Here is a 15594-nt window from a genome sequence, read left to right on the forward strand (position 1 = left end):
GGGAAGCTCCGGGCTCCACTCCTGTGGTCCCACCTCAGTGCTACCAGCTCTGAGCGTCCACTTCAAGGTCGCCAGGACCCCCTAAAGAGGACCCCACTCGGGTCTGGCAGCTGTAAGTTCCGGAAGTGAAGGGTTGGAGGTTCAAGGGTTGGTTCAAGCACCCCCATCCCCTTGACTCCGGAGCTTGTCCTGAGGGACTGTAGCTGGACGACCCAGGCGGCCTGGCAGGCCCGAGGGCGCCCCTATCCACGCCCGGAACTCCGCTGTGTCCCCCGGGCTCCTCAGCCCTCCAGGCGGTCCCCCAACCGGTTCTTAAAAAGAAGCGAGTCGAGGTAAGTCAACTGGCCTGGCCGGGCCTGTAAACCCCGACCTCTCCTGGTAAATGCTCTGAGAAGAGATGTCTCAGGCCCCTCGCCTGTGGGAAGTCGCGCCCAGACCAGGCAGCTCGCTCTAGAGCCGTCAGGCCTCCGACTCGCTGAGTCCCGGAGGCGCGGGGGAGTCCCCGTCCCGGCCACCGCCCGGCGGGACGAGCGGAGAGAGTGTCCCCGGCGGCCCAGCGAGTGCCGTGCCGGGCTCGGCTCGCAGCGCCGCGCAGCAGCGCCGTGCGCTCCGGAGACTCGAAGAGTCAGAGCGAAGGCGGCGGACGGAGGCTGGCGGCGGCTCCTCCCTCGCGGGCGTGGGAAGGGCGCCCGGGCTCCGAGGCAGCGCTTTCGGTTTGCGGCGCCCCGAGTGTGCACTCCGTGCCCCCTCCGCGCGCTCACCGGCGCTCCCGAGGGGCAGGGCGGGTGGCACCCAGAGCCGCCGGCGAGGGCGCCCGGAGCAGCGTTGGAGGGCAGGGGGCGAGGAGAGGCGCCGGGAGGAAGGGAGGCTTGCCTCGCATTGGGGGCCGGCCAGGGGCTGGCGAAGCCGAGCTAGGGGCGCGCGTCGTCGGGGGAGCCCGGGATGGGGCCTCCCCTGGGACCTGGCGGGCGTCGCGCGTCCCTGCAGGCTGCTGGATGGCCGGGCCCCGGCTGCGGCCCCCTAAGGAGGCCTCCAAGGGTGACCCGGGCCCTCTCGTCGAGGGGCTGGAGCCAAGAAATGGCGGGAGGCCGCGCGCCCGCACTTCCCGGGCAAGTCTCCGTGCTCCCGGGACCTGCGGCTCGGCTCGCCTGCCTCTGTCCTGGTCGCTGCCTTTCGGGGCCTCCATGTGGCCACGGAGCGCACACGCGGTGGCGCTGCGCCGGAGGCCGGCGGGACAGAAATGAGTCTGGGGGTGTCCGCTGAAGGCCGACCTCAGCCTCGGAAGGTCCCGGGGTCTGGAGGCAGAGGAGAAAAGACAGCTCCCTGAAGAAGTGATCGTAGTAGTTGTGCAGGAACCAAACGTGGGCTCGGAACCAATCTCGGGGTGGCGAACGTTAAAGAACTTCGCGTCGTCTGGACGCCTCCAGCCGCGCGCCTCCCTCGGGGCCGCCGGCGCCCACGGCCCTCCTCGGGCGCGCTCCGGGGCGGCCTCCTGGGCTGACACCGCCTCTCCGGAGGCCATCCATCTGCCGCCCCCATCTTCCCCAGAAACCTACTTGTCCCCACCTGACCTGCCAGCTCACCTCCCAACTTTTCAGGGTCGAGGACGCCGCCCCCGTCTGCGGGTCGGAGTTGGATGAGCGAGCCGGGAGAACAAGCGGCACCCTTCCCACCCCCGGGCCAGGCGGCCTCCCTGTACTGGTGCGAACAGGGCCTGCAAACAGGGGTTCTCTCCCAAGCCCACCCTTCCCCCGTTAGAAGATGTCGGGGGGTTAAAATGTTCGCTTTGCCCTTTCTCTTGATCTTGGAGGGAAAAAGCGGGAACTGCTGGCCTTAGACCTGTGGCAGAGCAGTCCCAGCCCCACTAACTTAGATCAGCCTTTTAATTCCAGCTGCGCTCTATTTGTTTGTCATTTTCCCCTTTTCCTGCGCAATCATTATTTATGGCAGAGGAAAAGGGAAAAAAAAAAGTGCCTGAAGTAGCATGGAGGGAGAGAGGGGTTTTCTGACAAGGAGAGCAGTGAATGTGTTTTCCCTAAAGGTCACCAACAGGAGGGGCCTGGTCTGATCATCTCCCCTCTGAATCATTCCTCAAGAGCATTAACTTAATTATGTGATCAGAGAAATGAAAAAAATAAAGTCTTTAAAATAACCAAAGGTAATTATAACCGTGTTGTTGACACTAATGGTTAATAATTGATCAGGACTTACACACAATCAATTGCCAGTTTGTCTCCCCCATGAAACCCTGAGTGATGTGCTCTTACTCCGCTCCTTCCCCTGGGCACTGCCTACCCAGCTCCACTGCTGAGGCCACTGGAGGCAGCAGCCCCAGCCTCCCGCTTCTTGAAGAGCCTTCCGTTTAATTTGTTTTCAGTTTCATCCAGAACAGACTAACATGGGGACGCCTTTTAAAAAGGCCTTTCCTTATTATCCTGGAGCCACCCTTAAACAAACAAAGACCATTCTTCCTCTTTCCTTTTACCTGGGATTGCAAAAGGACAGTCCTCGGGGTTCCTAAGCCATCCTATCTGCATTATATTACCAGGGGAGTCCTCCTTCCTAACACCTTCAGTTTTTATCTTTCTTAGAAAGAGCCTGAACACGGTGCCCTCAGCAGAGGGAACAGAAGCCTGTCCTCTGCCTGGAGGGTGGAGGGTGAAGGTGCCAGCTAAGACAACGTCCCTCTGTTTGCGGGAGACGCAGGTGAAAGAGCAGAGTGGGGCGTGCAGAAGGGGGTGTATTTGCTCCCCAAACCCGGGGTGGGAGTGCTTTCTCTCTCACTTACCAAGGCCTGACGTCCAAGCGCACAGCGTCAAACCCCAGCTTCCTCGCCTGCAGCCCAGGCGCAGGGGAGGGCTGGCGTGTGCTTTCCTTACGGCCAAAAGAAAGTAATTTCCAGCAACTGGAAAATTATATTGTCATAGATTACTTCTCCTTATAATAAGCCTTTAAAATATCTGTAGGGATTTGTCACTTACATAAAGGTTTGCAAATACATCAAAGGGACATGTCCCCTTTGCGATTTGTAGAAATTCAAATGCTGTTAATCATAACATCCACATATCACAGGCTGTTGTGTATTGTTCCCAAGACTGCCTCTTGAGTTAACACATTTTTTTAAAAGTGTTTACAATGTTGTTTTTAAAAAGCAGTGTAAAAACACATATTTAATGGGTCTATTTATGTCCTTAATTTGGGGGTTAAAATGAATGCTTTCCTTGGGATTGTCAATGCACTGGGGAACTAAAGGAAAATTATATGGTGGGTGATCATTGGAGACTGTTACTTGGAGGAACTTTGTAATAATCCAGTGTATTATTCACACTTGAAAGAGATGCTCTGACTTCACAGATAAATGGCTTTGGATGATTTTGGCAAACGATTGACTGTTTACTTCGACTTGAGCAGAGAAAGTTTAGGGCATATTTTCTGTCCCGTTTAAGAAACAAAAGATCGAATTGACTCTTAGCTTCTTTGATAATATCTCGATGCGGTGTGAGATGACCCCAAAACTAGCAGCGGCGCGCACGGGCCAGGCCCGCAGGTGCCGGCTGAACACGCGCGGGGCGGGCCTCACGGGGACCGGCTACTCGCCGCCTTCTGGACCAGCTCGGTGGCGGCGGCGGCGGCAGCGCCGCGGGCTGCGCGGAGCTCCGGTCCTTTCCACTCCGCCGGCCCCGCCGCCTGGCCGCAGACAAAGGTGGATGAAGTTCTTTTCAAGTTTCAAAGGCAGTTGCGCAGCAGCTTTGCAGAAACAATAACTCTTTTATTGGGAACAAATGTTGACATTTGACGGGCGCGGGAGGCCGCTCGGGAGGCCGCGGCCGCCCGGCCAGCGCCCCGCTTGCTCTCGGCCCGGCCCCCGGGGTCCACCTGAGATTAAAGCGCAAATTCCGATAAATCGGCTCTAACGCGCCCCGGGTGGCGCGGGGCAGAGGCCGGCGGGCCGGACCGCACGGGCTCCATCCTGCGTCCCCGCGGCCCCGCGCTCGCCGCCGCGCGCCTCCCTCTCCCCGGCCTCCGCTAACATGAGAAAGTCTCCGTGGGCCGGGACGAAATGTTTGATTAGCTGAATTTTAAAGCAGAAGAGAGAAATCAGACACAGGAACCCCCTTCCCTGAGAAGAGCCTCTCAGTAAGGATTTGCAACGGAGGAGCTGTAAAACGCCCTCTTTCCACTCTGCATTTCCTTAAGAAAGATCCTCTAAACACCTGCAGGTTTTCTGTGCTTAGCATACATTTTTAAAAATCAAGTTTTCCCAAAGAAATTCAGGTCAGGTGGCAGGGTGGGTAAATCATGGAAATCTTTGATAATTTGTTTGGCATATAAACATCAAAGAGGATTCGTTAGTCTGGGCTAATCTCCCGAGCTGCTCTGAGTTTGCACCAGTTGAAAGGTGCAGATTGTCCCTGAGAAGGAGGTCTGGGTGTGTGTGTGTGTGTGTGTGTGTGTGTGTGTGTGCGCGCGTGCGCGTGCGCGTGCATGCCTGTGTGTGCAGCGAAGGGATCATGTATCCAGGTAAAACAATCTTCTGTTCCAAAGGGAGGCAGTTTTCACCCAGGCTTCAGTTTCTGAACATGTGCAGGGAGATCAGTTTTTACTTGGTCTCCTCCTTCTCCCGCGTCTTTAAGAGGCCGAACTGCTGTCACTACATATCTTCATCAGGGGGCATGGTTTTTCAGTGCCTATTTGTTAACTATTGTTAACTTTCATACTTTTCACCCGAGTCTTCAAATTAGAATATCACACACAGGAAACATTGCTATCATGGGGGTTGGATTCTCTGCTGATTTAGGAAATACGGCCAATGTTAATAAAGGCAAAACCACTTAACATCTTCAGACTGCAATGTCAAATGCTATCTGGAGGGAAAATCATTATCCTCACAGTAATTCCACAAAGGTTCCATCTGAAACAAAAGCAGGCAAAGGAGCTCCTGGCTCCCTTTTATGTGCACAGACTCAAATCTGTTTTCCTCCAGACGGGCTGCCACAGAGCAACCAGGCTTCCCACTTGAAAAATCTTCCCTGTCTCCAAGAGATAGCTCGACTCCAAACATGTCCAGGTCTCCTACTAGGGGAGACAGGAAGGAGAAAAATATAGTTTTCTACCCGCAAAGATTCGCTTTCTGCTAACCTCCGATCGCTTATCTACTCCAAGCCAACAGAATGCCTGAGAAGGAACAGAAGACCGAAACCTTGGTCTGCGCATTCCTGGGCAGTCAGACCACGTAACAGACAGGGCTCTGTGACCAGTTACAGCCCCCCAGCTTTGCCTCAAGTGTCTAAGATTACTTTCAAATACCCTTTCTAACAAGACCCCAGCAAGAGGCCACTAATTTCCACGGCACAAAAAGCCACTGGAGAGAGATCCGTTTGTCAATATCAACTGGTCCGGCAATTTCCCATCCTCAGACACATCAGCCTATCAGAGCCGGCAGATGTTTAGACAAGATTTTATAAATTGTTCAATATCAGCCCATAATGAACCCCAACTGACCATTCCAAAGCAGCTAAAAGCATCCGGGCCGACCCCCGCTGGGATCCAATAATGCGCTCAGGCTGCAACATTATTAATCATGGAATAAAATAGATGAACCTCTTGAAAAATAAGTGTATGATTGATTAAAGGGCAATCTAAGAAGCTATTATTCTTGTTTTATAACCGTAAGTTATATTCACTCAATTTATCTTTGGAGAGGAAATAAATGATTGTTCATTTCTTTTCTGAAATTATATTATATGGGTATCCATATAATTTTGCTGAAAATTAAAGTGACAGTTTTGCTGCTTTTATGATACTAATCAAAGGGAATATGTTCCTTGACTACAAATTGTAGACTTGTCCTAGAATTAGGTAGTGAGTCACACAATAACGAGGCAATAGTCTAGGGTTCTTTAAACTTTTCTTTCCCCCCAGGGTAAGGCTAAGAGCCACTGAAAGGAAAATGAATCTCTCCTCCCCAGATTTTCACCTTGTGTTTAACGTGAGTTATATGAAAAGGAGAGTTAAGAAGTCGGTCAATAAATCTGAAAAATCTACGCCAATTTGGATAATTCAAATAAACAATAAACAATTATTTCACTCAATAATTTATGGTGGGGGCATCATTTATACCCCATATTATCCACATTATCCACTCACAATACTCTAGTTACTGAGGAGGCTCAGTAAGCCCAGAAATAAATGTCCAAGGGATCCTAATGCATGGGGTATCAGATCGTTTTATTTTGCCAAGGTTTTTAAATATACACTAACAAGCCATTTGCATATTCAGAACACAAAATCCAGATTTTCTTACAATGCATGTGTATATAAATAATGTAAAACCATTCGTATCTCCCTACTGTGTACTGCTCTTGCCTGTGCCTTCTTGCAGGAGCAGAAGGGAGGGATTATTTTACACATTTTCATTAAAAAGCCTGAGGTCAGATCACCTAGGGGGAGGGGCTGCCATCACCAGGGCTCCCTACCCAAAGACTCTTCCAGGACAAATGAGCCCCAAACACCACGTTGTTGTAGACTAGTTTGTTTTTATTTACAATTTAAGATATAAATTAGTAAAGAATTCTTGTTAAACAACCAACAAAGATTGTATAACCAGCAATGTTCAAATAAAAACCAGGCAGAATTTATTTACAAAAGGTTTAGATTCCATTGCAATACAACTTGCATAAATTACTAGAAGCTTTATATCATTATAAAAATAAATATCAAATTTGTTTCCACTTCTTAAGTACTCAAGTTCTATAATCACGTTTTATTTCTACTGTGTACATCTTTTACAAATAAATTTTACAGTAAATCCTATCACACCTATAGAATATATACCGTGGCAATGAAGTGATCAATTCAGATATCCTGAGAAAAAAGATTGTTTTCAAAAGTCACACATACATTGGGGAAGCTATACTATGCCAACAAATTCACGTATGTCCAACAAAAGTCTGTTCCGATAGAGTCTGTGGGTTGGCAGTGCCCTGTGGGTCCTTCCTTTTTACAGTGGCACAAGATGCGGTCCGGATTTAGAGGTCATTATATATATATATATATATCTGTATATTTATGAACTTGGGAGGAGAGAATGGCCTGCTGACTTTTTTTTTTCCAAAGCAATTGTGACACCTACCTGTGGACCAAGGAAAAAACCAAGTCATCCCAAATCCTTCAGCCCCCATCAGTATCACCACATTCTAAAAAGGGTCCATCTCAAAAGGTTTCACTTCTTGCCCACCTTCAAGATCTGTGATGAGTAATTCTGCCTACTTGTAAAGTAGTTTTCTTTTTGAGATACTGCTGTCAGCCAGGCAAACTGCCGATCCTATCTAGTCCATCTGGACACGGGGACAGGCCTGATAAAAGACTAGTATTTGTGTCTCTCCAGTCTGACTGCAAATGTCATCTAGAAAGGGGTCTGATACCCCCAGTTTACGGAGCACTAGCTCTGGAAAGCAAGTGCCTTTTAAGTGTCTAGCATAGTTTTTTAAGGTTCCAAATTGCATACAAATACCCAGATTTTAAGAATCTGTTTTTCCAAAGAGAAAACAACAGCAGTGGTGCAATGAATATGAGTGATTTCTTTTTTTAAGCAGAATTTGAGCAAAAAAAAAAAAAAAAAAAAAAAAAAAAGAGGAGCTCTCAAAAACAGCATAATGCTCTCCCACTTAAAGAAAATAAAAAAGAGAGAAGTAAGGCTGTCCTCAGACCCCATGACAAGAAGCAAGAAATACACATTAAGCGAATTTGCTGGGCATTTGGTGCCGGGAGGTTCCGCAAGGGGTGTGGGGAGGGGGGACCCCAGGGAGCCCACTTACTTGCATTGCTGGCCCTTCTATAGGTAGGGCTGGACGCCCCCACCAACCACGGTGCAGCCCTCGCTGGCATCTGTCAGGGGAGGGGGCAGTTAGTCAGGACCCGACCCCAGAGCCATCTGCCTCCCGACAGCCTCACGACCAGCAGCCCCGCGCCGCCCAAGCACGCCATGCCCTTCCCCCGAACCCCCAAGCGTCTGGGGGACCCGGCTGCACCCCGCCACCACCCGCCACCTGAGACACGGGCCTGTCACATTTCCGCGTTTTCTGCCCCCTTGACCCCCTTTTACAGGTCGGATCGGCTCAAGCCTCCATTAGGAGCAACAGAGGCGAGGCAAGGAAAGGGAGGGAGAAAACGGACTCTAGTTTTCTGTTCTGCCGATTTAAAAAGCGGAGGCCCCTGGGAGGAAGCAGAAGGCTTTATCTCCTTGCAGCCGAAGGCAGAAGAGGAGATTGAGCTGAGACTAGGAACCGACAGAAAGCGCCGAGGCTGACGCTCTGGACGCCGGAGGGAAGCTACATTTGGCGTCGATTTGTATTTGCCAAACTGAAAACAGTCAGGACGACACCAACAACAGGAATAATAACAAATCAAATGAAAAGCCAGTAATAAGGGGGTCAGTTCTGTCGAGGTCTCCAGGAAGGATCGCCTGGCCCCCCACCCACTTTCTGTCTTCATCCGCCCCCCTTCACTTCTAACTTGGGAGTGCAAAGCCGTCCGTTCCCCGTTCCCGGTTAAGGGACAGAGCGTCCACGGCCAGACCTACAGGTGCCCCGTTCCCTTCCCTGCTCCTGGGGGGTGCTCGCCCGCCGGGCACCGCCGCCCCTCCCTCCGCCCCCGGGCCCCGAGGGTCGCCTACCTTTCTTGGGCTCGTAGCCGCCGCCCGGGGGCCGGTAGTGGGGCTCCGGGAGCGGGTGCGCGCCCGCCTTGCCCGCGTCGCTGGCGGCCTTGGGCGCGGCGTGCAGCGCCTCTCCGGGGGCGGTGGCTGCCGAGTTGTACCGCAGCAGGCCCTGGCCCTGCAGCGCCGCGTTCAAGTTCCCGTAGTTTGTGTAGCTGCCGTAGAAGGGCGACGTGTAGTAGAGGTGGCGGCCGAGCAGCGGCGACGCGGGGTAGGGCGAGCCGCCCGGGGGCGCCCCGCTCGAGGCGGGCGCGGCGGCCGCGGGCAGCCCGGGCGGCGCGCAGCCCGGGCCCAGGCTCGGCTGCTTGAGGTCCGACGTGGCGATCTCGGCCAGAGACCACAGCTTGGGCTTGCTGGCGGGCGGCGGCGCGCCCGGCGACGTCCGGCTGCCCAGGGGCGTCTTGCCGCCCCCACCCCCGCGGGGCGCGGCCTCGGGCTGGGGGCTCAGCAGCGGCGGCGCCTCCACGCCGGTGAGCGGCGACGAGGTCACGGGCTTGGGCGGCGCCAGGCCCCGCTCGGCGTCCTCGTCGTCGTCCTCGTCGTCCTCCAGGTCCTCGTACTTCTCCTTGCACTCCGAGCCCGACTCGCACAGGGGGTCCCCGGCGCGGCAGGGAAGCTTCTCTCCGTCGGACTCAGCAGAGCACGAGTGGTCGGTGAGCGAGTCCACGTGCAGGCTGATCCCTGCAGAGGCGCGGGGGGGGGGGGGCACGGTCTTGGCACCCGGGGCCCCGCTGCCCACCGCTCCCCACCCCCTCGATCCCTCAACCCCGACCCCACCCGAGCCACGTCCTCCGGGCAGCCTGACCTCCCTCCGAGCGGGAGGCGCTCTCGCTGGGACCCGGAGGCGCCGGGCGGCCGAGCCAGGAGCGCCGGGCGTTCGGGCGGCCTGCTCTCCGGCCTCAGCTCGGCGCCCCGCCTGGGAAGAAGGCGGCTCCGGCGCCCCTGCGCCGTCTCGGCCGAGCTCACCTTCATCCTCCGCCGACGTTTCGGTGCCCTCCTGCGCCTTGTCGGCACTCTCCTCCTTGCCCCTTGCCGCGTCGCCCTCGTCCTCGTCCTCGTCCTCGCTTTTGTTTCTGGGGGCCCACGTCATCTTGTTCTCCTTCTTGAGGCGCCGGCGCGCGTTGGCGAACCAGGTGGAGACCTGCGTGAGGGTCATCTTGGTGATGATGGCCAGCATGATCTTCTCGCCCTTGGTGGGGTAGGGGTTCTTGCGGTGCTCGTTGAGCCAGGCCTTGAGCGTGGCCGTGGCGTCCCGCGTGGCGTTCTTGCGGTAGGCCGGGTCGTTGAGCTGGTACGGGTAGGCCGCGCTGCCGTAAGGGTGGTAGCTGATGGCGCCCGTCATCCCGGTCGTGTGTGCGTCGTAGGGCGCTCCCTGCAACCGACAAGAGCCCGGTGAACGGTCGTCCGAGGGCCCGACAGGCGTCAGCGCCCCGGTGACCCCTCCGCCCGCCCGCGGGCGCCTTTCCCACGGTGCCTCCCTGCGCTGGGGCTGCGCCTTCCCGCAGCAACAGATCCGGAGGACGCAGCGGGTTGTTTAACGCCAGCTGTGGATCTCGGAAAGCGCTGCGGTTTTATTCCCAAATTTTCCAACGATTTCATTTTCCTAAAAATGACACATCTGGCCCCAAGTGCCCCTGAGCCGCTGGTACGGGCGTGCACAAACAGGCCCGCACACACAGGCTCGCAGGTAGCTTCTTGATATCTAAATTTCTCCTGGTGTGAAGAGTCGCCGCCTCCTCCTACTCCCTTTCCCCTCCCTTAAATGGTTAAAAAAAACACCCCAGAGTCCCGGCTCCGCTATTCACCGCTCTAAAGCTCGGCAAATCCAATTTGCAACTCGAAGCCAGTCACCGTTTCGAATTCTTCAAATACGCGGCAATTAGCATTTTAATTCAGCCTTTAACGTTTAAATTCGAGACTTCTACAGCCAGCGCCGAGGCCCCGGCTACCCGGTCTCTGCTCTGGAATTCCGCCGAGGGCGGGAGGTGGCCACCAGGCCCCCCTGTCCGGGCCTCCAGAGTCTAAAACGCGCTTTGCCAGCCCCCCGGCCTGGCCGGGCCGCGGAGCCTGAGGAGCGCGGGCCGGCCCGGGAGCCCCTGAGGCAGGGGCTGCTCTCGGCGCGCGGGACCGAGGCGGCACTTAGCGGGCCGCACGCCGGCCGACATATTTTTCTAAAGCACCGGCCTGTGGGGCAGATGAAGGCGAAGATCTGGGCTGCCCGGCCGGGCCCCGGAGCCGCGGCGGAGGCGCCGCTGATTTCCCCAGTCCTGTGACCCCCAAGCCCCGCGAGGAAGTGTTCAGCGCCCAGCGGTCGCCCCGGAGGCCCCAGGGGCGCCGACCCTTGCTCCCCGCGCCGGAAGAAGCGAGCCCCGGCCAGCTCAAGACTCCTCGCCCAGCTTCGGCGACTGAGAGAGGGCCACCCAGGCCAGACCCCGTCCCGACCCCAGCGGAGTCGCACTTCTCGGGCTCGGGGGAGATGACCTCAGCAGCCGAAGGGAAGGGCGCGCGGAGCCCCGCGCTCCGGACGTCGCCGGCCGACCGCCCCGCCTCTCGCCCCCGCCGGCCTCGGCCCCGCCACGGCCCCAACTCCGCGACTTCGGAGCCGCCTCCCCCACCACGTTCCCCGCGACCCTCCGGCTCGCCGATCACAGACCAGGGTCCCTGCTCCCGGCAAGCCGCGACCCCGCCCGCCAGCCCGCGCTCGGTTACCATGTAGGACGGGAAGCCGGCGGCGGCGGCGGCGGCGTCGGCAGAGTACTGCAGCGGGCTGCCGAAGCCGGTGGCCGCCTGCGCGGTGAAGGCCGCGGAGCCGGGGTAGGGGCTGAACGCCGAGCCCGACGCCGACCGCGCCAGCTCCTCGCTGCGCGGCGCCGCCAGCGCCGACGCGCCGTACGCCGGGCACGAATACAGCGCCAGCGAGCCGGGCGCCTGGTACAGGTAGCCCTGCGGGTAGGACATGGTGGGCGCGGGGCGCGGGGGCCCGCGTCACGCCGAGCAGCGGGCAGGGCGCGCGGCGCCCTCCATCCACGCCCGGCCGGGGCGCGAGGAGGCGGCGGCGAGCGCGGGGACCGCCGGCCGAGGCAGGCCGGCCCGCGCACTAGCCCGGGCGGCCCCGCGGGCCGGGGGAGCGGCGGGGCGGCGGGGCGGCGGCGGCGGCGGCGGCGGCGTTGGCGGCAACGGCAGCTCGGAGCCGGTGGGCGCAGCCGCGCGCCAGGCCGGCGGTCGGGGTTTGGGGGAGTCTGGAGTCGGGAGTGAGGAGTTGAGGAAGGAGCGCTCGAGTTTCCGAGGGACATTGGAACGCGGAGCTGTCCGTCACGGGCTCATCTGCATATTCGGGCGCCCGCCCCCTCCCCTGCTCCGCCGGCTCCGCCCGCTCCCGCCGCCCGGCCGCGGCCGGGAGAGGGGCGGGGACGCCGGGGGAGGGGCGGGCGGAGGGGCGGGGGGAGCGGGAGGCAGGACGCGCAGGCTTTTGTGGCTCAGCCGCCTCTCGCGCAGCCCCGGCCCCCGGCCCGCAGCCCGGCCGCACAGGGCAGTGCGCGCGCCCCCTTCCCGCTCGCGCGGACTCCCGGCGCCCGCCGCCGCGCCCCCCACCCTTCCGGCCGCCCCCCTGGCCCCAGCCCGACACTCTGCCCCCTCCCCCTGCCCCGCCCCCAGCTCGGCCCGCAAGGACCGGGGCAGAGGCCGCCCGCTGCCACTTGGGTGGGGGGGGATGAGCGGCCCGGGCCCCCCTCACAGGCCGCGGACTGCGCGCCGGACCCTCGTGCCCGGGTCGGAGCTACGGGTGATGCGGCGGGAGTGGGGCACCGTGGCCCGGGTCCTCCTGGGGACGGCGTGCGCGGCTCTCACGCCCACCTCCCCCGGTCCGTCCTTGCTTGCCGCACGGGGCGAGCCTCCACGCGGGGTCTCGCGGCTGGCCGCCGGCCCCGCGCCGCCCCGGCGTGCCCCCGCGGACCGGATCCCGGGCGCTTTCGTCGCGAGCCGCCAGGAGGGCCCTGAGGTGAGCTCTCTGCCCCGAGGTCCGCAGTGGCCAGCGGGCCCTGGGTGTCAGGACTCTCTGCTCTCGGATGAGGTTTAGCCCGCGCCTCCAGAGCTTCTCCAGGGCGCCGCCGCCTCCCCCAAAGGGTTTTTTATTTTGTTTTAATAAGTTGACGCCTCTTTCGGATTTACGTTGTAAAGCACTCGGGGAAACGATCGTCAGCGGACAGACCGCCTCTGGCAGGACGTGGAGCCTCGCTGTCACTCGGGAAGGGACGAGACAGTCACAGGCCGGGGGCGCGGGCGGCGCACGCGGTTGCCCAGGTAGCGCAGGTAACAGGCGACCCGGGGGCCGCCTCGCGGGGCCTAGCGGCGATGCGCTCGGCAGGAGGCTCGGGGGCCCAGTCGCACAGACACCCGTCTCCATGGGCCTTCTCCACCCTCCCCCGCGGGGCCGTGGAGGGCGTCTGGTGTTTGGGCTGGGGGGTGGGTGGCAGATGGGGCCACCGATGGGCGCTTAGGAAGTGGACGCACGGTTGGGTGGGGGGACGGCGGGCTGTGCGAGGCCCCGGCGTGGTGGTCATCACAACAGGTGCCTCTTCCCGCGGGGGGCGGGGAACGCGGTAGGCCGGAGCTCCGGGCCGCAGCCTCTCCTTCCCCCACCCCCTACCACCCCTCTACCCCGCCCCCTACTCCTCTACCCGCCCCCCCACCCCGCTACCCTACCGCCTACCCACCTCCCTGGCCCACTTCCCAGCCCGGTTGGCTGGGCAGCTGGCGGAGGGACCAGGGTGATCGCGTTCGGGTCTCTGTCTCCCGGGTACCCCGGGCGCCATGAGGCCTCTTGCGGGGCGCGGCTGCAGCGCGAGGACCAGGAGGCTCCAGCCTCGGGCCTGACCGCCTGCGGAACCTTCGAGGCTGTGTTTCGTTCCCCCAGATCTAGGGAGACCGGTTGTAAACTGCAGGATTGGACTTGAGCAGGGTCCACCCTCCTCCGCCTGCAGGCCGTGGCCCCCCGGTAGGTGAAGTCCAGGCACCTCACCCCAGCCGCCTCCCCACTCGCCCCCAAACCGCTGCACTCTCGCCTGTCCCCCCAACAGAGGCTCGCCTCTCTGAGCCCCCGCGCCGCCCACAAATCCCAGCCTGCACCCTCTACACTTGCCTAGCCGCCTCACCCCCGCCCCTCACCCCACCCCACCACACCCCACCCACTGCGCCGCCTCGAGGGCCCAGCAGGTGAGTTTCAGCAATCCTTTGACCCCAAGCTGGACGCCCTAATTCAGTTCAGGGCAGTTATTTTAAATCAATTACTGTCGCCTTGAAAAGGAAAAGGAAGCGGGGAGAGTCAGAGGCCGCAGCAGCCCCGTGGAGCCCGCTTTTCCCAGGGTCCGCGGCATCCGTGGTCTTCCCGGGAGGGAATTCGGCCAGGAAGAGGCCGAAATGAGACAGACACTACGGATGACCGACATTCACAGCGCTGGATCAGGTTCCAGGCCTTCGGTTCGCTTCCAGTTACATAGTTCAAGTGAAAAAAGAAGAAATCAGGTCCAATTTTTATCTCCAAGGAGGACTGGCCTGAGTATTTCCATTTCTAAAGACCAGTTCCTGCTGTTGTCTCATTAGCATTTGGGGCCGCCCCCACCCCCCCGCCCTCTCCTCCCTCCTCCCCCGACCCCCTACCCCCCACCTCCAGGGCTTGATCTCTGCCAGGGGCAGAAAAGAAAACAGCGAGTTATTACAAAAACATCCCCAGTTTGGAGCAGGGAGCATAAGCTCCGATACACTCGATTTTGACATCAATTAAGTGTGTAACCAGACATGTGCACGTGGCTTTGGAGGGTCTCGCGTCGCCCAGGGTGCTTCTCCAGAAAGGGCTGTCGGCTCGCGCTCTACCCGCAGCTCAGCGCAGCTGATCCGGAAGACAGTCTATGCTCAGAGTGTCTCCACCCGCCCCCCCCACCCCGCAGCAATTATACTCCTCCACTGAAATCTAAATTTTCCATACTGCTGCCTGCTACTAATAAAAGCCGTCTACCTTGCACTATTAAACAGTCGAACCGCACTACATGCCGTTTTTATTGGTAGTGACTGCAGCAAATTAAAATGCCTACGCAGAGACATCAACACTTAGGCTCTGCATTGTTATCGGGATATATAAACTCCGTTTCGCTTTAAAGCGCTCTGATTTTTTTATATATGTATATAAAATCACTTTCCCTTTTCTTAAAGTTGGCTCGGGCTTCTTTTCTAAAAACTCAATCGAAAGAACAGGCTGCAAGTGTTGACTCAACGCGATGGCTGGGCGCGCGGCCGCCTGTGAGCGTGGCCTGGAATCCTGCAGCTGCCTCTGGAGTCACCGCGGGGAGCGCCCGGGCCCCACGGCCGCCGCTTTCGGGGAGCGGGACCTGGATGCTCCGCTCAGGGGCGAGGAGGCCGTTCAGGCCTGTGGAGCGCCGGGTCCGGACGGACACTGGGCCTCTTGTCACTTTCGGTTGCCCTCGTCACTGGGATGGCAGAGAAAGGGCCGGTGCTCAGGCCAACCGGGTGCGTGCCCTGAAAGCGCGCTCACACGAGCGATGGATCGGAGCAGTTCGGTTTCGGGGTTACAGTGGATTCCGCCCTCCTCCCACTTTGCCCCAGGGTTGCATTAAAAAAAAGGGGGGGGGGTTAACAGCGTCACATTTCTGTTACTTGTCCCCACAGTGGCCGATGCTTTTGGAACGAGTCGGGGTGGACACGCGTGTTTCCAGGAGAGCGCGGTTTCCCGGAGGCCGAATTCTGGGAACGGCGGCCTGGGGCTCTAGGTCCTCCTCGTAGAGCGGCGACGGCGCAGACCGAGGCGCCCTCCACTCCTTGCCCGGGGCTCCCGGGAGAGGCGGGCAGGCCGAGCGGCGACGCGGCCCGAA

General features: G+C 59.0%; 1 protein-coding gene across 1 annotated transcript; it reads right to left on the bottom strand.

Moving 5' to 3' along the window:
- Nucleotides 1–6612: 6612 nt before the first annotated feature.
- IRX2 (iroquois homeobox 2) lies at nt 6613–11933 on the bottom strand. The gene is made up of 5 exons (XM_065905279.1): nt 11423–11933; nt 9680–10085; nt 8675–9394; nt 7818–7887; nt 6613–7132 (listed from the first exon to the last, which is right to left on the bottom strand). Exons 1-4 carry the CDS (start codon nt 11669–11671, stop codon nt 7835–7837), a joined length of 1428 nt encoding a protein of 475 aa, XP_065761351.1. The 5' UTR covers nt 11672–11933; the 3' UTR covers nt 6613–7132; nt 7818–7834.
- Between the last annotated feature and the right edge of the window lie 3661 nt (nt 11934–15594).

Source organism: Muntiacus reevesi, chromosome 14, assembly GCF_963930625.1.
Source record: "Muntiacus reevesi chromosome 14, mMunRee1.1, whole genome shotgun sequence".
NCBI classification, from domain to species: domain Eukaryota; kingdom Metazoa; phylum Chordata; class Mammalia; order Artiodactyla; family Cervidae; genus Muntiacus; species Muntiacus reevesi.

Bases quoted from the DNA above. Each gene is read 5' to 3' on its own strand.
- IRX2 (XM_065905279.1), bottom strand. From the start codon at position 11,671: ATGTCCTACCCGCAGGGCTACCTGTACCAGGCGCCCGGCTCGCTGGCG. The intron at 10,086-11,422 runs GTAACCGAGCGC...TGTCGGTTGCAG, and splicing joins CCGGCTTCCCGTCCTACATG to GGAGCGCCCTACGACGCACA. The intron at 7,888-8,674 runs GTAGGCGACCCT...CTCCCCTGACAG, and splicing joins CGGCTACGAGCCCAAGAAAG to ATGCCAGCGAGGGCTGCACC.